At 37.1% G+C, this 22969-nt stretch overlaps 1 protein-coding gene across 1 annotated transcript in view; it reads right to left on the reverse strand.

The window, feature by feature from the left end:
* DCHS2 (dachsous cadherin-related 2) overlaps positions 1–22969 on the reverse strand; it is a 309593-nt gene that overhangs the window by 98332 nt on the left and 188292 nt on the right. The window contains exons 8-10 of the mRNA XM_057546964.1: positions 17128–17285; positions 15179–16022; positions 12723–12962 (exon numbers count right to left, since the gene is read on the reverse strand). Of these exons, the coding sequence (XP_057402947.1) occupies positions 12723–12962; positions 15179–16022; positions 17128–17285 (1242 nt within the window). The remainder of the gene's footprint in view (positions 1–12722; positions 12963–15178; positions 16023–17127; positions 17286–22969) is intronic.

A 22969-nucleotide genomic window follows, 5' to 3' on the forward strand; every position in this document is an offset into this window, starting at 1 on the left:
ACAAATAGATGGAGAGATATACCATGTTCTCGGATTGGAAGAATCAACATTGCAAAAATGACTCTACTACCCAAGGCAATCTACAGATTCAATGCAATCCCTATCAAACTACCACTGGCATTTTTCACAGAACTAGAATAAAAAATCTCACAATTTGTATGGAAACACAAAATACCCCGAATAGCCAAAGCAATCTTGAGAAAGAAAAACGGAGCTGGAGAAATCAGGCTCCTGGACTTCAGACTATACTACAAAGCTACAGTAATCAAGACAGTATGGTACTGGTACAAAAACAGAAATATAGATCAATAGAACAGGATAGAAATCCCAGAGATAAACCCATGCACATATGGTCACCTTATCTTTGAAAAAGGAGGCAAGAATATACAGTGGAGGAAAGACAGCCTCTTCAATAAGTGGTGCTGGGAAAACTGGACAGCTACATGTAAAAGAATGAAATTAGAACACTCCTTAACACCATACACAAAAATAAACTCAAAATGGATTAAAGACCTAAACGCAAGGCAAGACACTATTAAACTCTTAGAGGAAAACATAGGCAGAACACTCCATGACATAAATCACAGCAAGATCCTTTTTGACCTACCTCCTAGAGAAATGGAAATAAAAACAAAAATAAACAAATGGGGCCTAATGAAGCTTAACAGCTTTTGCTCAGCAAAGGAAACCATAAACAAGACCAAAAGACAACCCTCAGAATGGGAGAAAATATTTGCAAATGAAGCAACTGACAAAGGATTAATCTCCAAAATTTACAAGCAGGTCATGCAGCTCAATATCAAAAAAACAAGCAACCCAATCCAAAAATGGGCAGAAGACCTAAATAGACATTTCTCCAAAGAAGATATTCAGATTGCCAACAAACACATAAAGAATGCTCAACATCATTAATCATTAGAGAAATGCAAATCAAAACTACAATGAGATATCATCTCACACCAGTTAGAATGGCCATCATCAAAAAAATCTACAAACAATAAATGCTGAAGAGGGTTTAGAGAAAAGCGAACCCTCTTGCACTGTTGGTGGGAATGTAAATTGATACAGCCACTATGGAGCACAGTATGGAGGTTCCTTAAAAAATTAAAAATAGAACTACCATACGACCCAGCAATCCCACTACTGGGCATATACCCTGAGAAAACCATAATTCAAAAAAGTCATGTACCACAATGTTCTTTGCAGCTCTATTTACAATAGCCAGGACATGGAAGCACCCTAAGTGTCCATCAACAGATGAATGGATAAAGAAGATGTCGCACATATATAGAATGGAATATTACTCAGCCATAGAAAGAAACGAAATTGAGTTATTTGTAGTGAGGTGGATGGACCTAGAGTCTGTCATACAGGGTGAAGTAAGTCAGAAAGAGAAAAATAAATTGCTAACACATATCTATGGAATCTTAGAAAAAAAATGTTCATGAAGAACCTAGGGGCAAGACAGGAATAGAGACGCAGACCTACTAGAGAATGGACTTGAGGATATGGGGAGGGGGAAGGGTAAGCTGGCACAAAGTGAGAGAGTGGCATGGACATATATACACTACCAAATGTAAAATAGATAGCTAGTGGGAAGCAGCCACATAGCACAGGGAGATCAGCTCGGTGTTTTGTGACCACCTAGAGGGGTGGGATATGGAGGGTGGGAGGGAGGGAGATGCAAGAGGGAAGAGATATGGGGACATATGTATATGTATAACTGATTCACTTTGTTATAAAGCAGAAACTAGCACACCATTGTAAAGCAATTATACTCCAATAAAGATGTTAAAATAAATAAATAAACACAAGCAAACAAACAAAAAAGCTTGTGCCCAGTTATGTTACTCTGTTCATTCTCCAGCACAGGAGGTGAGCATGTAGAATTGCTCATCTGTGTATTTTTGGTTCATTTTGTTTTCTACTTAGCATTCAGTCTGTTATCTGGAGTGAGAAATGTGGTACCACGTTATTCTGCATTTTGAAAATAATTCTTCCTATATTTCTGAGGTTTCATTTCCCCTCTGAGAAAAGTGTCACATCATTTCCATCATTGGGTGCGAAGATCTCTCATACCATTAACTTGAACGAGTTTATCCCATGACATTGTAGCTTATTTGCACTTCACACAAGTTCATTTCATTCATTTTCCTATGTTCTCTTTTTCACTGACAAGAATCTAGGTACAGACGTAGTACTTAGCATATATGATTTACACTTTAATAAATGATGGATAAATGAGATCTTTGGACTTAACAAAAACCTTCAATTACACATTTCCATCTTGCCTGTCTTAAAAAATAAATTTGCATCTGCTGTGATCTAGTAGATACAATATAGAACTGAGTGCTGGAAAAAGTGGAATATAATGCTAGTTTTATACAAGAATAAATATACGTGACTTCTTACTATGTCACTTGAAAGAGAAAGGATATTTGGGATTATCTGTAGGCATTTTAGTAACCTTGAAAAAAAGTCTAATAAGGCAGGATCAAAATATTTGATATGGTATAATCAGAGGTCACCAGAAAATTTATTATGTCATTAGGCATTAGGCATATTATTACATTAATGATTATTTAATACTCATAGTGATTACTTTGATCTCATAATGATCTTAATCTCTTTGGTCAAGACAGAATTTTTAATAATTCCAGATTGATAAAATTTGTTATTCCTATCTCATCCTACATTATGAAAATGGGGACTATACCAACTTAGATCTACTTTGTTCCTCAAATATTTGGTGAGCATAACTAGGTGCCAAGCACAGTGTTGTTTGCCAAAGAGAGAGTGGTGAATCCAACAGGTATGGCCCCTACCTGCAGGGAGCTTTCATGGAGAACAGCATCTTTTAATTCTTGGACCCTTAATTTTTCAATAATCCACTCATTTATAATATGTTATTACACATTATACATATTATATATTACATATTATATATTATACAGTTTAAACTCCTAACACTTGTCAAATCTAGAAAACATCTTCACATGCTTAAACATAAACTCAAATCTTTTTGGTTTCCCTTCCTCCTATTGGTCTACTTATTCTCTAATGTGCTTTACCTTTGTATCCAATACTTTCCTGATGTTTTAGGAACTTTCAGATTTTATCATTTCTATTACTCTATATAGCTTTGATCCCTAAGGTAACAATCTACTCACCTTCAATCCTCCTAGTATATTATTAAGGATAAATGAGATCTTTATTTATAACTGTAGTTTGCACATATATGATTTCACACTCCAAACTTCACACCCTTCACAACTTAAATAATGTGAGCTAAATTTAAAGTATTATACTATGGCTCTTTTAGAATTCAATTAGTGCCTTGCTTCTTCCTCCTCACACACTTATAATCCTCCAGATCAAACACAACATCATCAAACTTGAGAACCAAGAAAATAAATGTAAAATAGAGACTATTGAGTCTAATTCCATCAACTTACTGAGAAAATTGGAAATCTGGATCTGAAGATATTCAGTGATACACTTACAACACACCAAAGGATGTGTGCGTGTGTGTGTGTGTGTGTGTGTGTGTGTGTGTGTACATATACATATATCTGTTCTTAGACCTCAAGACCTACAGCCTTATGACTTCTTGCTTTCTCCTACTCTAGGATACCCCTCTTCAGTTCATTTATTTTCCTCTTCAGCCCAGCGCCATGAATTAACACTTTGGCAACCTTGCAAATTTCCTCAGATACTGTGGCTTTTTACCAAAGAAGGCCAGCAAAACCTCAGTCCAGATTCATTCCAGCCATCTGTCTGTCCTCCTGGAATATCCAGCAGATAACTGGGGCTGGAGAAAACTTCACAAAAGCATAGATGGAGGCCACTGAAATGTTACTGTCATCTGGCAATCTTTCCAGATCTCCTTGGTCACCCCTCTCCTATTCATGTCTTCTACCCCACCACCCCCTTTTTCACTCTCACAAATCACTTCCCTTCCTATTTCCTAGAGAAAATGGAGGCATTGGGAAAAAGCTCCCTCAACTTTCTGCATCTGTATTCAACTCTACCTCCTGCTTTCTGTCTCAATGGCAAAAGTAATTCTTCAAATACCCTCCTGAAATTTTCCTGTCAGTGCTAATCTTTCCCATTTATATTTTTTCCTTAAATTATATTTTAGCTGTAAGAAACAAGATTTTTTCCTCCTCTTTATAGCCAAGCATCTTTTAAAGATTCTCTGCAGCTAGCTTGAAACCACTGCCATATCTAGTTATTCTTTCTACAGTCACCGATAAGCTTCTGGTTGTAAGATCCACTGACCATGTTTAGTTGACTTGTTTTCTCTTGGCTTCAGATATTGCTGACTGATGTTAAAAAACACAGAAAGGAAGGAACAAAAAGAGAGAGAGGAAGGCAGGGAGAGAAGAGGAGAGGGAAGGAGGGAGGAAGGAATTCATTTCACCTCTTTCCCACTTCACTGGCTTCAGTTTCCACCTATATGCAGATGACACATATGTATTGAGCTCCAGTTATTTGGTTGATTGATTCATTCACTTATGTGTTTATTTATGCAATGCACATTTACCAAATGCCAGGCACTGGAAAGATACCATTGAATAATGAGTAATTATCTTGGTCCTCAGAGTTCCCCTCTACTGGGGGAGATGGTATGGGGGAATATGAGAAATCACTGAGGAAGGGGATCAGGGAAGACTTATCACAGGTAGATAGTTTGTTCATTTATTATCTTATTCAATAAACATATAGAGATAGTGATAGCAGGTGCCAAGGTACCATGCCAGGTACTAAGGATATAACTGCTGGCAAGAAGACACATTCTTTGCTCTCACAGTGCTTATAGTGTAGCACTGGATGCAGAGAAGTAAGCAGACAATTACAATTCCACATGGTAAGACATAACTGAGTGAGTATGTGTTGCTTTCTGTATAAGCTTAGACCCTAAAGATAAATAGGATTTAACAAGTAAGAGGGAAGAAAGTGTTTGAATGCATTCAAAATAGAAACCAAACACCATACCGCAGTCTACAAAGTCCCATGTGATGTGGACTCAAGCTCTTCTCATATACTTGTTCCTGCACTATATTCCTGGCCCACGGGCTTCACTTCTGCTCTCTGAACATGCTAAGTGTCTTTCTGTTGGGGTCTTTGTAGTTGCTGTTCCCTCTGCCAACTCCTCACTCTGTCCTTTACATGGTGTACTAGTTATTAAACTGTTGTGACTTGGCTCTGAATCTGTTCTTCCCCACTCTGCCCTGCGATACTGGGGCTGGGGAATCTGCACACCACAGCTGTGCAGAATCTCCTTTGCCAGCTGAGCCCCTCTTAGAATCTGCCACAAAGGGACCCTCGAGGGAGACTGAGGTCAGAGGAGAGCAGATGGGACTTCTTCCTGTTTTCTTATTTTCCCTGTCAGCAATGCCATTTCTTCTAGTGCAGAAACTGCTCACAACTTTCTGTCTCTTTTGGCACTCTCAGACCAGGCTCTACAAGGCCCCTCCTCTCATTTTTTTCCTAGGTTCTGATAATCTCGACCTCTTCTCCTTGTTTCCAGGGATTAGGGGTGGTAGCTGCTTCCTACAGTTATTGTTTTCTGGGTTACTTCAGGATTCCCTTTCCATTTATTCAGCCTTCCAACGCCTGTATTGTAATAGCTGGTTTTCCTGACTGCACCTGATTGATACGGTACTTGGCACCAGGATTGGGTCCCAGGTATTAGGGATTCTGAGATTGATTTGGTTATGCCTTTGGCCTTAAAGGCAGTGCTGGGTTCCCTGCCCACAGGAAATGGAGCACTAGTAATTTCTCATTTGCAATGGTATCATGATCATTTAAATTATCACCTGTGTTTGATTGTGATGAACTGACTATTAAAGGATTTCTATTCCTTAGAGGACCAAATGGGGCTGACTTTGGCCATGGGATAGTAAAAGGAATATCACGTGAACTGGCTGTCTCTGAATGCAATGGGAAGTTACAGAAAGAAAATTATAAGCTGAGTCTTTAAAGTCGCAGTTCAAGTCATAGTCAAAAAACCAAAAAACTTCTAAGGAAGCCCCTAAATTAATCTCTCTGAAGATCAGAACCAAATTGAGTAGCAGATATATAACAGGTAACTTCTTGCAAGGGGATACCTATTCACGAGAAGACCTACATCCAGAGTCAGATCTCAACATACTGCAGGCAGTTACATGCAAATATGACTCAGTTAGAGACAGCTTATAGTTTTAAAATAATAGCAAGATTTTTCTAACTTATATTGGAATAAATCTGTGGAAAATGTGTGGAAATCAATTCTAAGGATGTGAAACCCAGGAAGATAAAATAGCACTTTGGTTTCGGCTGGATTTATTGATGTGGTGTTCCTACCAGAGATTCTGAATTTAATGTGTTAGCTTTTTTAGTTATTTCCCTTGACAGTTTATTTTGATTGGCTATATTCTATAGTGGTCTATCATCATTGAGATTGAGATGCCAGATCTTCCCCTGCGTACTATACAGAAAGGAATCAAAAAGCTTAAGGAAATGGAGAAGAACATTAGGATGGATTTACCAATGGTAAATTTACCATTTACCATGACATGCCCACCACCCTCCTCTAACTACATTTACCAACAGTTCAGAGGATTCTTCCTTCATAAAGACCCTGGGAAAGACATTGGTTAGAGGGACACCAGCATCCTTTAAATGTCCTCTGGTAGTTGCCCTCTGTGTAGGCTGTGGATGATGATGCCACTGGTCCCGGGCACCACCTTTTGAGTACCAACGCTCTCGAACTTTCTGGACAAGATGGCAGAGTTGAAGAACCTTGAGCTCACCTCCTCTCATGAGAACACCAAAATCACAACTAACTCTGAACAACCATCGATAAAAGACTGGAACCTATGAGCAAAAGACATTGTACATCCAAAGACATAAAGAAGAAACCACAGTGAGATAGTAGGAGGGGAGGACTCATGATATAATCAAATTCCATACCCCTCGGGTAGGCAACCAACAAACTGGAGAACAATTATATTGCAGAAGTTCTCCCACAGGAGTGAGAGTTTGAGGCCCATATCAGGCTCCCCAGCCTGGGGGTCTGGAATATGGAGGATTGTAACCCCAGAGCATTTGGCTTTGAAGGCCAGCAGGTCTTGATTGCAGGAACTCCACAGGATTGGGGGAAAAAGAGACTCTACTCTTGGAGGACTGTAAAAGCAGTGACTTCATAGGACCCTGGGTCAGACCTACTTGCTGATCTTGAAGGGTCTCCTGGGGAGATGTGGGGAGGGTGGGTGGCTGTGGTTCACTCTGAGGACAAGGACACTGGTGGTGCATGTACCAGGGAGTATTCATCAGCATGAGCTCTCCTGGAGGCTGACATTTTGGCACCAAGACCTGGCCTCACCCAGTAGCCTGCAGGATCCAGTGCTGTGATGCCTCAGGCCAAACAACCAACAGGGTGGGAACACAGCCCTGCCCATCAGCAAACACGCTGCCTAAAGACTTCCTGAGCCCACAGCTGCCTCTAGACATACTCCTTGACACTCCTGACAACCAGAGGGCCAAGACCCAACTCCACCCACCAGTGTGCAAGTGTTACCAAGTCTAAGTTCATACCGCTAGCCGCACAACAGGCCAGTAATTGAGAGACAAGTTGTTGGGGCAAGGAATAATGACTTTATTTGGAAAGCCAGCAAATCGAGAAGATGGAGGGCTCGTGCCCCAAAGAACCATCTTGCCTGAGTTAGAATTCAGGCTTCTTTTACACTAAAAGGGGAGGGAGTAAAGTCAAACACTTCCTGGTTCCCATCAGCCTCCGGAGAGGATGTGTTAATTTCTTCCTCCCTGTGGTCATTCACTGGTGGACCTGGTCAGGATGTTTCCTGTGAGCTAAACAAAGGTATTTTAGCTTAATGCTCATTACCTGGGAGGCAGGGTTCTGAGAGTTGGGTCATTATGTATAATTTAAGCTTTTGGGCAACATCCCTTTAGTGATTAACTTGCAATAGAATACAAAAGGTTCTTCCCTATTACATAGGCACTGGCCCCTCCTACTAGGAAGCCTGTACAAGCCTCTAGACCAGCCTCATCCACCATGGGAGAGGGCAGTTTTCTTGACAGAAGCAAGAAAACTCAGTCCTGCAGCCTGGAGAACCGAGTCCACAAACACAGGTCAGAACCTACCCTGGGACCAGCTGGTCTTTGGCCCTTGGGTCATGAGAGGAGAGTGTACTGCTGAGATATATAGGACATTCTCTACAGAGGGCCATTTCTCCAAGGTTGAGAAACAAAACATATATAAAAATACAAAAAATTTAGACAAAATGAGACAACAGAGGCATATGTTCCAGATGAAGGACCAAGATAAAAGCCCAGACGAATAACTAAGCAACATGGAGATAGGCAATCTACCTGAGAAAGAGTTCAGAGTAATGACTGTAAAGATGAACTAAGAACTTGGGAAATGAATGGATGCACAGAGCAAGAAGCTATAAGAAGTTTTAAACAAAGAGTTAGAAAATATAAAGAACAACCAAACAGTTGAAGAACACAGTAACTGAAATAAGAACCAACACTCTATACCAATTTGTAAAGACTATCACAAGTGATCTGCTTTCATCCAGCAGGAACAACAGTACATCTTTATGTAAATTCTTCCACTATCAGCCATCATCTACTCAGCAGAGATAAAGATCATCTCAGCATCCAGTAGATCATCACACTGATCTACTACTGTGATGACATCATAATTGGATCTGATGATCAAAAAATTGTAAGAAACTTAGATCTCTTAATTAGATATATCTGTTAGACCAGTGGTTGGCAAACCCACTGGACAAATACAGCCTGCCCCCCTGATTTTGTGAAGTTCCACTGAAACCCAGCCATGCTCAATTCTTTATGTATTATCTATTGCTGTTGTCTTGCTCCAACATCAGAATTAAGTAGTAGAGACCGTATAGCCTGCAAAACCTAAAACATTCACTATCTTGCCCTTTACAGAGAAAAGTTTGCATAACCCTGTCCTACAGTAAAGGCAGGCGAATGATAGGAGTTGATAGTAGAGAGGAAAGCTACAATCACTTATTAAAGTGCCTAGTTGTTAAGCTAAAAGAGAAGAGAACTTCATCCTCAAAACCATGAGGGGGACTTCCCTGATGGTGAAGTGGTTAAGTATCTGCCTGCCAATGCAGGGGACACGGGTTCGAGCCCTGGTCTGGGAAGATCCCACATGCCTCAGAGCCCGTGAGCCACAACTACTGAGCCCATGTGCCACAACTACTGCAGCCCACGCGCCTAGAGCCCAAGCTCTGCAACAAGAGAAACCACCGCAATGAGAAGCCCATGCACCGCAAGGAAGAGTAGCCTCCACTCACCGCAACTAGAGAAAGCCTGCACAGCAACGAAGACCCAATGCAACCAAAAATAAAATATAAATAAATGTATAAAAAAAAAAAATGAGGAATTAATAAAGAATTCTGACCAGGGGAGTGTTGTTTTCAGATTTACTTTTTATGAAAATCATTTTTCATGTAATTCCTCAACTGTACAATGCCTACACAACTCAAACATTTCTAAAGGAAAAACAGGATTGTGCCTTGCTGATTGAATGAAGAAATAAACAAATAAATGAGTTCTGAAGAGTGAAGGCAGCTTGTAGCAGCCTATTTCACAGATGTTCCGGTTTCTCAAATCATATAGTCAAAAATATTTACTAAACTCCTATGTCATAGCTTGCATTATCTTAGGGACCTGGGATAAAAGCAAATAGAATATGTTCTGAATCCATGAGTTCACAGCTTAAAAGGCAGGCAGAAAATCAGACAATCATATAATCAAAACACCATGTATTAAATGACATAGGATTATATTTCAAAGTTTTAATAGTGATTGTCTCTGGGTGAGTAGTCCTTTTTTTTCTGTTTACATTTTTCATTAATTCTAAGACACATTTTTCCCCCAAATTTTAATATATCTGAAGTTAGATGCTTCTTACAATTAATAGTGTCTTAGATTCAATGAAATAGATGAAATACTGTCACGGCAGTGTTTCTCCTTTGCTCCGAGAGCAGGCTGTTGGGCGGGGTTGTGCATCCAGCATGAGATAGTTTCTGGGAAACCAGATGTAGAGTTTGTTCAAGATAAATCCAGATACAGAATACATTTTTTATAGGATAGAGATTAAGATTTCACTATAGAATTCGACATTTTTGTATGGTGATGTGCTGTTGAATTATTTTGTATTCACCATGAATGAGCCAATGCATCACCAGGACTGAGTCATCTTCCCTGCTGGGTCACCCTTTCCTCCCAGGACTGGGGGAGAGGTGCCCCTGCGGATAGATCTTTTCCCACTAACAATGGAGCTCTTGTTGGTGGCACCAAATGCTGCAGCAGTTTTAATATCTTAGTTAAAAAGTGGTAGTTGTTTTTCCCTTTTAATACAAGAAAAAACTCCTGTTAGAACCAGTGTGAGTCATACATCATAAACATTCAATGCTCAAATTCCTATGGGTTTTGAAAGCCAAACAATGCTGTTAGGCTTACATTTTAAAAAACTACATTGTAGAATGCTAGAAAACGTATGTTAACCTCTCTAGTATTAAGTAATGCTATAATATTTTTAAAAATACAGACTATAAAGTGAACCATTCATAAATTCCAATATGATGCCAGTTATGTTAAAGTCCTGACTACATCATTTAATTCTTGTGCATAATCCTTTTTCATTGTCTTAACCCAATAAGCAAAAAAAAAAAAAAAAAAAGATTTAGGAAAAATATGTTCAAAAACACATGCATACACCCAAATTCACATGCATTTACATAACCACTGGCTTAACAGATCTGGCTTCATTAAAAACACTGAGATTTCCAGTAAACCAAAATTGTCTACAAAACTTGGGAAGGTACGTGAGACTCAGGAAATGTTAATGTGTATCTCAAACATCCATAAAGCCGAAGCCAGAAAACCAGCAATTTTGCATCTAAATTCCCTGGCAAACCATAATCTCTAGAATAATGAACTTTCAATTCAATTATAAGTAACAGGTTGCAGACCATTCATTCCAAAAGAAAATTACACTAACACTTGGCAACTTGACAGTAAAAATTGGAAAGCGTATTTATGGTAATCATCTTTAGTTGACATATGAAAAATTTTGAGAGAAATTCTTTTTGCCTCCAAATATTAAAGCAAATAAATCCTTTTAGTAGAGTCCATTCTAAAAAATAAAATTAATAAAATAAAGTCAAAAGGAGGAAGCATTTTACAGACTTTAAATGCTTGCTAAATCACACGTCAGTGATGGGTTCAGCATATGTCTGTGTACTTTGGGAAGTGGTTTCTGTGTTGCCCGGAGCTCTGCATTACTCAATTTACACCAGAGAATGCTCTCGGAGAACTTTATTAAACTGGGTATATTGGAAACACAAAGCTTATGTATATTCTCCATTGTTTCTATCACCTAAAAACCACACTGCCAGAAATGTGCTAAATTCTTTAAGCGGAGTGGGACAAGCAATTGTTAGCACACTCCAGCCCTCTTGGTGAGCACAGTAAGCAAAACTCTTTGATCATACTGCCCCGCTCTGGTCAAAAGAGAAAATTCGGTTGGCCCTTGAAAGTCTTCATCACATCACATAAAATGCATTTCATTAAAAGATGATGTTTCCCAAAAGCACAAAGCATCTAAATGATATATAATTTAAAAGTTCAAGAAAATGTATCTTTTACCCCTTTGATGAACAGCTTAGGAGGAAAATGCTAGTTTTTATACTATTATTTCCATAGAAACATCTGTTACAATTCTTGCAAGAAAAGAACAAAATATTATATTGATTATGTATTGCCACTTGCTATATACAAATGTGAATTTAAAAAGACTGGCTTATTAAACTATTTGCATTAATTCAGATGGGAAAATTCAGCATATGGTGTTAATGGCAACTACTTCACTATAATTTTTATAATTATTTTGTTTAAAATTTAAAAAGGATATTATTAAAGTTACTGAAGCTTAAATGGCCAAAAAAGTCATAGTGATATTAAAAAGCAATTCTAAGACATTTATAAATTCCTACCCACAGTAACTGTTTACTTCTAAGTCATTTGTCTGAACACAGTGGTTGATATTAATAACACAACAGTAATACAGTAATGATGGAAGTTAACATTTATTGACTGTTTATTGTGCCAGATACTGGTCTCAGCTCTTTGTAGGTAATAACTCATTCATATTCATAACAGAACTACAAATTAGGCTGTATTATAATCCCCATTTTACAGATAAGCAAACAGAGGATCAGAGAGAACTAATATATAGCTTATTAAAGGTTACACAGCTTAAGTGGTGGTTCTAGGATTCAAAGCCAGCAGTCTGACACCAGCATCCTATCTCTTCCATTATGCTACATATGGAGGAAATAAAGAACGATTTACCTTCTGGTACTCCATGTATCTAGCTATTACAGTCTGAAAAAAGTGTGATCCTTTGTCTATACTTCTGTTTATTATCAAAATCAAATCAATAAATTGTATATTAATTAGATATGTATCACTCTACTATAAGTAATAATAAAAATCATACAAGCAAATGCTATAAAAAGTACACATTATGCATTCAATTTTTTTTTCTGTGTATGCTAATTAAAGAAATTCTAGAAGTTTGAAATAACTAGCAACTGTTTTCAAATTTCTGGTAAATGTCAATTTTTGCTTTTAATATCGATTACTTAGTTCCCATATTTTTGAGTTACCTGAATCTCTGTCCACAGCTTCAACTCTTGTGACAAACTCCCCTGGATTTTGATTTTCTTTAACTGAAGCTTCATATAGGTGCTGTTTAAATACTGGGGCCTCATCGTTTACATCAAGAACAGTAATTGTCAAAGTCTGGGATGAAGAAAGTGTTGGTGTGCCACTATCCAGTGCCAGAAGGGTCAGAATGTACTGACTTTTTAACTCATAATCCAAAGGCAAAGTAGTAGTTAGTAAACCTGTTTTGAAAGAAGAGAAAAGCAATAAGTAATATTCTTTGGAGAAGTCGTGCTTACTCTACTTTTCTCTAACTCATCTAAGTTGCTAAAAATTCAGAAGCTTTCTCTGTTAAAGAATAAATATTATTAAACCAACTTTAAATTTATATATTATCTGAAATAAAAGAGAACATTTTTAATTAGAAAAGTCATTCTAATTTAAATTATAAGGATGAATGAGAATTCAGAAATAATCCATCACGTATCATTATCTACTAAGATGATTACATCAAGAATATTTATCTACCCAACATCTACCTTCATTTTTTTTTCTTTAAATATTTATTTATTTGGTTTCACCAGGTCTTAGTTGCTGCATGCGGGCTCCTTAGCTGCAACACACGAACTCTTAGTTTCAGCATGCATGTGGAATCTAGTTCCCTGACCAGGGATCAAACCCGGTTTCATTGGGAGCGCAGAGCCTTAACCACTGTGCCACCAGGGAAGTCCCTCTACCTTCATTTAAAAAAATATCTAGGTTCTAACAGTATCCCTCTTCATGTCAAAGGACACTTCATGTGTAAAAGTGACCAAGTTACAAAAAGTATGGCTACATCCTTTAAGAGATTTAGTTTTTGTTAAAGAGTTATAGTCTCTTTATACTAATCTCATTTAACAGTCTTTTTTTATTAACAAAAAATAGTAAAGACTTTATAACTCGGACAATAAACTTCACGAATACAACGTCTCCATCCAACTGCCATTTAAGCACGTAACTCATATAAGCAACTTGCACACATATATTTGTTACATAATTCCAATTGTCACATTTTTTCTTTTAGGATGCTGTTTGCTCCTCTAACACGTGCTCCTCCTATAAGAACTTTTCTTCAAATAATTAAAGAGGCTTACTGATTCAGATATTATATATAAAATGGTTTCTCCATAATTGCTTATCATTTTACACTTCATAGCCAAAAGCCATTGAAAATCTCACTTTGTCTTCTTGATAAAAAAATATGAGCTTTGTGAGAGAAAAATAGCTTATCTCATATGAGTGAATTCAGCAATTAACATTTTATGTCTTTGAAAAAAATATCTCAACTGAAACAGCCACTGCAATTGTTTAAGATTCAGGATATCTATATTACCGAGACACAATTCTAATTTTATCCACCCTCTTTAGCAATCTGAAATAGACCTTCCTTAGCCATTTTGGAAAGCATTTTAAATATCGTTGAAATAGATCCTTGGAGACCCCAGCTCTAACAGAAATCAGCAGCTGGGTCTGGACTATCTCTCTGTCAGTTGGGCTTTTAAGTGGTGTTCATGCAGGTCTCAGAACGGAACCATATGCACAGGATTTAATAAATATTTTGATGAAATTTTCCAACAGTATATAGCCAGACTATAATCATGACTTCCAAATTCTACACATTCAGTCCCATTCCAAATAATGCTCTTACCGACAGTTGGGCCAAATGGTATACGTCTGAGATTTTTTTCTAAGGCTCATGCAGAAATGATTTTATTTTTTAGAGAATGAGATGGTAGTCCATCTCTTCACTGTCTTCTGAAAATCAGGTTGAGGGAATTTCATTTCCAATACCACAAGAATGACACTTTGAACGTATAATTGTCCGTCAAACTACATCAAAATTTTTAGAAGATGTTATCTGACAATATGGTAACAGCAAGACAAGGGAAGTGACAGTGAGTGCCATTTCCAAAGAGTACTTGACAGTGAAAAAATGCTTCTGCCAAAAAGAAAATGTTTCAGTTGTAAAAAGTAAGGGTCTTAATGTCAATATTAATACAACCATATGAAAATAAATGATTTCCATCTATTTACAAGTGTATGTTTGTATGATCTTAGAGATAAGTTTCCATATTAAAGTCTTTGAACAATGTTGATTAGTCATGTTCTACCTTGATTCACTCTTGGTACCATCTCCTACCCTATGAAAACACACAATGGGGGCAAAGAAGTTGGCTACTGTATATTCATCCCAGGAAATGTGAGCTAGCTACAAAGCATGTCAATGCTAACAAACAGGCCAATTACTCTTGGTACTCTGAATACAACCTCTGTGCCTATTATCTATATAAGTTAAACAGTAAATCAAGTCAAATTTCCTTAAAGCACATGCATCTTGAGAAGTATGATTTTATAACAGAGGAAAATGAAAAAGATAAATGCAAGCATAGGCTTTAACTGACAGTGACAAGGACAGTACCTGATGACTCATCTAGCATAAAAGCCATATTTTCATTTCCTGAGAGGATGCTGAATGTTACTCTTCCGTTCCTTCCTGCATCTGGATCTTGAGCAGTTATGTGGTGCACCAAGGAGCCCACCGCGGCATCCTCTTTGACAAGGGCGATGGGAAAAGATGTAAAAGTGGGGCTGTGGTCATTTATATCCAAAATCACTACCTTCACCATCAGCGATCTCAGTCGCCGGTCTGTCACATTCACAGCCTGATCAGATGCAGTTACTGTCAGGACAACAGTCGGAACTCTCTCTCTGTCAAGGGGGGAAGCAGTGACCAAAGTGCCAAATGAGGGGTGGATGAGAAATGGATTCATTCCAGGGTGGTGGGCTTCAATTAAGTATTGTACTCTACTGTTCAAAAAACTGCCGTCGCCGTCTTTGGCATTGAAGACGTGCACCAGAGTCCCGACAGGGGCATTCTCTTCCACGCTGATCACAATGAACTCCTCCTGGAAAGATGGGGAATGGTCATTCTGATCTTCCACAGCAACACTAAGGAAGACTGTGCTATTCATGGGAGGGTTTCTGCTGTGGTCTTTAGTTACCACCCTGAAAAGATAATGAGACGTCATTTCATAATCCAGTTCCTTAAAGAGGAACAAGTCTCCTGTCGAGCTGTCGACTTCAAAGTGACCATCCTTGTCATCTGCAGCAATACTAAAATGTAACTTTCCACTATGATGTTGTTGAAGGTGATCAGGTGACTTTATCAAGCTCATTATTTTTGCAGGCTTCAAGTTTTCTGGTATAACTAAGTGTCTAATATTCTGAGAAATGACAGCTCTCCCTTCGGATAGTGGTATCACCTGAAATAAGAATAAAAAAGGAGTTGTTAATTTGGGTTTGTTTAAAAATAGTTTAATCGATACAGGTGCTGCTATTCTTTTGGAAGCTAATTCCTTCCAGTTGTGCAATATACATATGTTAATTGGTGAGAAAATGTCTTTTCTTATATTATATAATTCCAGTATGCCTCTGAAGACTGAAAACTGCATAATAGCTAGGAGATAAGAAAGTACAGGACTTTCCACTCCCGTGTTTGCTGTAATGGATGCAATGATAGTTTGGTGAGGCTATGCTTTTGTTTATGTGAACTGTAGTCTTATGGTTCTTCAAAGACAGTGTACGAGAGCTAGTTTTCCAAGCTACTCTAAGTCCTAGAGACTCATATTTCCTTAATGACAACATCTGCATACATTTAAGTATCATATGCCTTTGTTTATCTGAAACCAGAGTCTTGAGATATTATGACAGAATTTTCTCCTAACCCACATATCCTTAATCAATAAAGAATATAATTTGGAAACAGAACTCTTGGGGACATATATTCTTGATTAGTATACATACCTATATTAATATTCCTGATTATCACATGCTTGAACAAAAAAATCTTCCTGTAAACAGTCATTTTGCTTCTGATGGGTTGATGTAATTTTTTCCTACCATGGAGACTTCCTACAGCTTGTTTGCTCATTATGACTAAAGGAAAGTCTTAAAGTACAAATCTCAAGTGCCCTTCCTAATTTTAAAAATAATTACAAAAACTATGCGATTTATTACTGGCCATTTATTTACACACGTTTCTCCTGCAAATTTACCCGGTCCTTGCAATTAGGAAAAAGTAAAAGAAAAGATATTTTTTGTTCTTCATAAACAAAGCAGGATAAACGTCCACATAGTGATGGAGGTAAGTATCTTGTCAGTAACTGTACAAAGTTAAAATAAAAAATTATTTAAACCTAATCATTTCTCAAGTGATAATGAAATCACTTAATATAATGCACACATACATCTGCAATGCTCTCTAAAAAGAGTATTCGTATATTTAATGTATCTTCACTCTACATTTTTATATAAAATTAAAACCCCCTCAGAGCATCTTTCCACACTTTGTGTGATGTGAGCTATTACCTGAATATTAATAACTGCCTGTCCTTGAAGAGGAGGCACCCCCTGGTCGCTGGCAATTACAATCATCCTGTAAGAAGGTCCATAATTATGTGAAAGTACTCTGGTTGTTCTTATTTCACCACTGTTGGCATCAATCTTGAAGTGATCAGAACTACCCTCTACACACAAACACACACAAAATTAAGAAATTAATGTTAGTTGACAATGCAGAATACAGAGAATTAATTAATCCAAATATACCTGTGATCATTTGGAAGATTTATTTACCTTAAGCTCTGTGAGAATATGAGCATAAGGATAATACTAAAAATACAGACAAGAAACATAACAGATTAAAAAAATTATTATAGAAAGTTTCACATATAAAAAAGTAGACAATGATATCATGAACTTTCATGTACCTATCATCTAGCTTCAATATTTATCAACTCATGTGCCATATCATCCAGCAATCCCATTCCTGGGCATATATCCTGACAAAACTCTAATTCAAATAGATACATGCACCCCTGTGTTCATAGCAGCACTATTTACAATAGCCAAGACATGGAAACAACCTAAACGTCCATCAACATGTAAATGGTTAAAGAAGATGTGATACATATATACAATGGAATACTACTCAGCCATAAAAGAGAATGAAATCATGCCATTTGCAGCAACATGGATGGACCTAGAGATTATTATACTAAGTGAAATAAGTCAGACAGAGAAAGACAAATACTATATGATATCACTTATATGTAGGAATCCAAAATATGACACAAATGAACTTATCTATGAGACAGAAACACAGGGAACTACTGTGTAACACAGGGAACTATATTCAATATCCTATTAAAAAAAACCATATGGAAAATAATTTAAAATAATAATAATATTTATCAACTCATGGCTAATCTTATTCCCCATTCACATATTTCCCTTCACCATCTTCTTTTGAAGCAAATTTTAGAAATCATATCATTTCTTCTGTATGTTTTTCAACATGCATCTCTAAAAGATAAGGAAAAATTTAATACGATCACAGTACCATATTATACTTTTAAAAATTAGTAATAATTCCTAAATATTATCAAATATCTAGTTAACTTTTAAATTTCCAGTTGTCTCATAAATATCTTATTTTTTTTAGTCAAATTAGGTTCAACATAAACTCTGTATTTGCATATCTCTTCAATCTATGCATTCCTGCCATCCGTCTCTTTATTTTGTTCTTGCAACTCATTTGCTGAAGAACTGGATCATGTATCCTGAAGCTTCCCGTGGTCTAGATTTGCCTGTTGCTTATCTCCAAAGTGTAGCTTAATATGTTTTTCTGTCCTCTATGTTCTCCTTAAATTGGGATGTAGATCTAGAGAATTAATCAGATTCAGGTTGTTTGGGGGGAAGACTACTTCATAAATGCTGTTTTGTGTTTTCCTTCAGAAGCACATGTCTGATTGTCTCTTTTTGTGATGTGGGCCCCCTTTGGTGCACAGCCTGGATCCACTAATGATTCAATAAATGTTGCAAAGTATAACATTCTGAGTCTATGATCCCTTCTTCATTTATTAGCTGGAATATATTACTAAAGAGCAACTTCTTCTTATCTACTTATTGGTAACCTAGTGGGACAGTTCATTATAGGAAAAGTCAGGATAAATGTTTGATGGTAAACTTTTATTTAACAGTCTTCAAAATAATGGATTGGTTTACTAACATCCTTCAGTGCTCCAACTATGATAATTAAAGGTTTGTTTAGCTTCTGTTTTAAGAATCATTAAGCATAAATTTAAACATATTATAAGAGTTTCAATCTATTCCCAATATTATCCCTATTGATGTTCAAATTGTTCCATTTTTGAATATTAGGATCCTCTTAAAGGAGGTTCTTGAGTCTTTGATATGATCCTAGTCATCTTTAGCAGCATCCTTGTATCTGGGGTGACAAAATGTTACAGACTCATCTTGAAGATTTCCTGTCCAAGACCTGGAGTCAGTCATTTCTCCAAGGACTCCTGGTTCATTCCATGGAGTACAGTATTGGGAGGTTGTATCCTGCTCATTGCTTCTGGGTCAGTCAGTTTCTAGGCCTTTTTCAGTGGTCACAGAATATACACATGCACACACTAAAATATGTCATAAGTTTGTATTGATACTTCTAATTCAAATTGATCATGGCAGGGTTTTTTTTTTTTTTTTTTGGTTTGTTAAATAACAGATTTGTGTTCTTTGATAAAATCTAAATACTTTAAACAACCCAAAGAACTTCAGACGATGTCTAGGCTAGTGGCTCTCTTTCATTCTTTTATTCAACTGTCAGTGAGTCACTATCATGTAACAGTTACTTTACCAGTTATAGGGGAAATAAAGGCAAATAAAAAAGAACTCCTGTTCTTAAGCAAGTCAGAGTATAGAGCAGGAAATTATGTAACACCTACTGGTTGTGATTTCTATGCTTTGGTCCATTTACATAGGAGAATGAAAACTTTCATGAATGTGATATATATATCTTTGTTCTCATTATATTGATCTTTATCTTGTTATTTTATCTTACATTTTGTAGTTGCCTCTATTTTGCAATTGGATAAAGTTAAAGCAAAGGTATGAGTAACATAACAGATATCACCACATTTTTATATTGCTATGCCCCAAGTATCATTTCAGAAACTAATTTTTTTAAAAATCAACATTTCAAACATTCAGAAATATATGACCTTCCATGTAAACATTTCTAGATTGGTAAAGGTGCAATATTTCTTCAAAATTTTTAAAGAAATGACAGAATATAAGTACAGCAGAGGACCTGTGTGTATCTCCAAATCTCATTCCATTTCTTCTTCCCTGTAGACAGCCTCTGTTCTAAAGTGGGGGTGTATCTTTCTAGTCCATATATTCATGAGTAATATATAGCATGGTTTTGTTCCTTTCCAAATAACTGTATCATAGCAGGATTATAGCTTAATCTATTAACCTGCGTGTGTGTATGTGTGTATGCAGCAGACTCATTGTTCCTGAACAATCCACTATGTCATCTTCCCAAGCATGAACATGATTTGCCTTTTCATTTCTTTCTACTTTAGGTCTTTCATCTATTTTGTAATTTTCTACATAAAGGTCTTAAATATCTTTTATTGAAATTTTCCTCCCTATGCTTCTAGTCAAGATGATTCTGATTTGGGAGAGGGGGGAAACACATAATTTGATCGTCCTTCTTTAAAGAAAATAGGACAATATTCCCACCCCAGAGGAGCCCATGCTAGTGAAGAACCTTAAAGCCTAAACTTCATGATCTTCACAGTAAACTGGACCCCACACCCAATGATTTTCTTTGTTACAGTGAATGAAACCTTTGAAATCCTGCTTAGTTCTTAAAATGCTAGTGATTTTTGTATGTTGACATTGTTCCCAGAAATTTTTTATGTTATTGATTCTAGTGATTTGCCTGTAGCATATTTGGGGTTTTCCATGTAGACAATTAAATTATCTGCAGATAAAGGCAATGTTGTCCCTTGCTTCCCTATGTTTGTGTCAAACATGGCAAAGCAACAAATGTCTCTTAAAATGGTATAAAAACAAAATGCCAACTAAAGTTAATCACTGGAACCAATCTGAGGCCTGTGCATTCTCAAGGAAAAACATAAACATAAGCCTGTCTCAATAAAATTCCTACATATACATACATGTGTGTACGTACGTGACTTTTTTTATTAATCTTATTTATTTATTTTTTTTTTTAAATTTATGGCTGTGTTGGGTCTTCGTTTCTGTGCGAGGGCTTTCTCTAGTTGCGGCAAGTGGGGGCCACTCTTCATCGCGGTGCGCGGGCCTCTCACTATCGCGGCCTCTCCTGTTGCGGAGCACAGGCTCCAGATGCGCAGGCTCAGCAATTGTGGCTCACGGGCCCAGTTGCTCCGCGGCATGTGGGATCTTCCCAGACCAGGGCTCGAACCCGTGTCCCCTGCATTAGCAGGCAGAGTCTCAACCTCTGCGCCACCAGGGAAGCCCCTAATCTTATTTTTTTTAATTGAGGTATAGTTGTTTTACAATGATATGTTAGTTTCTACTGTACAGTGAAGTAGAGTTCCCTATGCTATACAGCAGGTTCTCATTAGTTATTTTATACATATTATTTAGTGTATATATGTCAATCCCAATCTCACAATTCATCCCAGCTCCCCTTTCCCCCCTTGGTGTTCATACGTTGTTCTCTATGTCTGTGTCTCTATTTCTGCCTTGCAAACAGGTTCATCTGTACCATTTTTCTATATTCCACATATATGCATTAACATACAATATTTGTTTTTCTCTTTCTGACTTACTTCACTCTGCATTTTCTAAATATGATTTACTCTGACCTTAAGAATATTTAATTTTCACAGAGATTCACAGATGCTTGGTGTTCATAATCATATGTCTTTATACTCAATACCAATTTTTATCCATTAACTAGTACTTTCTTATCAGTAAAAGTTGATTTGCATTTTACATTATTGAAAATTATTCATTTAAAGTGGATGGCTGGTTGATTTCTACTTAGGACATAGAAAAAATAATATGATTTTACATTAAATTTTTATTTTATTTTATTTTTTTAACATCTTTATTGGAGTATAATTGCTTTACAATGGTGTGTTAGTTTCTGCTTTATAACAAAGTGAATCAGTTATACATATACATATGTTCCCATATCTCCTCCCTCTTGCATCTCCCTCCCTCCAACCCTCCCTATCCCACCCCTCTAGGTGGCAACAAAGCACCGAGCTGATCTCCCTGTGCTATGCGGCTGCTTCCCACTAGCTATCTCTTTTATGTTTGGTAGTGTATATATGTCCATGCCACTCTCTCACTTTGTCCCAGGTTACCCTTCCCCCTCCCCATATCCTCAAGTCCATTCTCTACTAGGTCTGCATCTTTATTCCCAACTTGCCCCTAGGTTCTTCTGACCAATTTTTATTCTTTTTTTTTTTTTTTTTAGATTCCATATATATGTGTTAACATACGGTATTTTTTTTCCTCTTTCTGACTTACTTCACTCTGTATGACAGTCTCTAGGTCCATCCACCTCACTACAAATAACTCAGTTTTGTTCCTTTTTATGGCTGAGTAATATTCCATTGTATACATGTGGCATGTCTTCTTTATCCACTCATCTGTTGATGGAGACTTAGGTTGCTTCCATGTCCTGGCTATTGTAAATAGAGCTGCAATGAACATTTTGGTACATGACTCTTTTTGAATTAAGGTTTTCTCAGGGTACATGCCCAGTAGTAGTATTGCTGGGTCGTATGGTAGTTCTATTTTTAGTTTTTTAAGGAACCTCAATACTGTTCTCCACAGTGGCTGTATCAATTTACATTCCCACCAACAGTGCAAGAGGGTTCCCGTTTCTCCACACCCTCTCCAGCATGTATTGTTTGTAGATTCTTTGATGATGGCCATTCTGACCAGTGTGAGATGATATCTCATTGTAGTTTTGATTTGCATTTCTCTACCGATTAATGATGTTGAGCATTCTTTCCTGTGTTTGTTGGCGATCTGTATATCTTCTTTGGAGAAATATCTATTTAGGTCTTCTGTCCCTTTTTGGATTAGGTTGCTTGTTTTTTTGATATTGAGCTGCATGAGCTGCTTGTAAATTTTGAAGATTAATCCTTTGTCAGTTGCTTCATTTGAAAATATTTTCTCCCATTCTGAATGTTGTCTGTTCGTCTTGTTTATGGTTTCCTTTGCTCTGCAAAAGCTTTTAAGTTTCATTAGGTCCCATTGGTTTATTTTTGTTTTTATTTCCATTTCTCTAAGAGGTGGGTCAAAAAGGATCTTCTGTGATTTATGTCTTAGAGTGTTCTGCCTATGTTTT

This window comes from Balaenoptera acutorostrata, chromosome 5, assembly GCF_949987535.1.
Source record: "Balaenoptera acutorostrata chromosome 5, mBalAcu1.1, whole genome shotgun sequence".
Taxonomy (NCBI): domain Eukaryota; kingdom Metazoa; phylum Chordata; class Mammalia; order Artiodactyla; family Balaenopteridae; genus Balaenoptera; species Balaenoptera acutorostrata.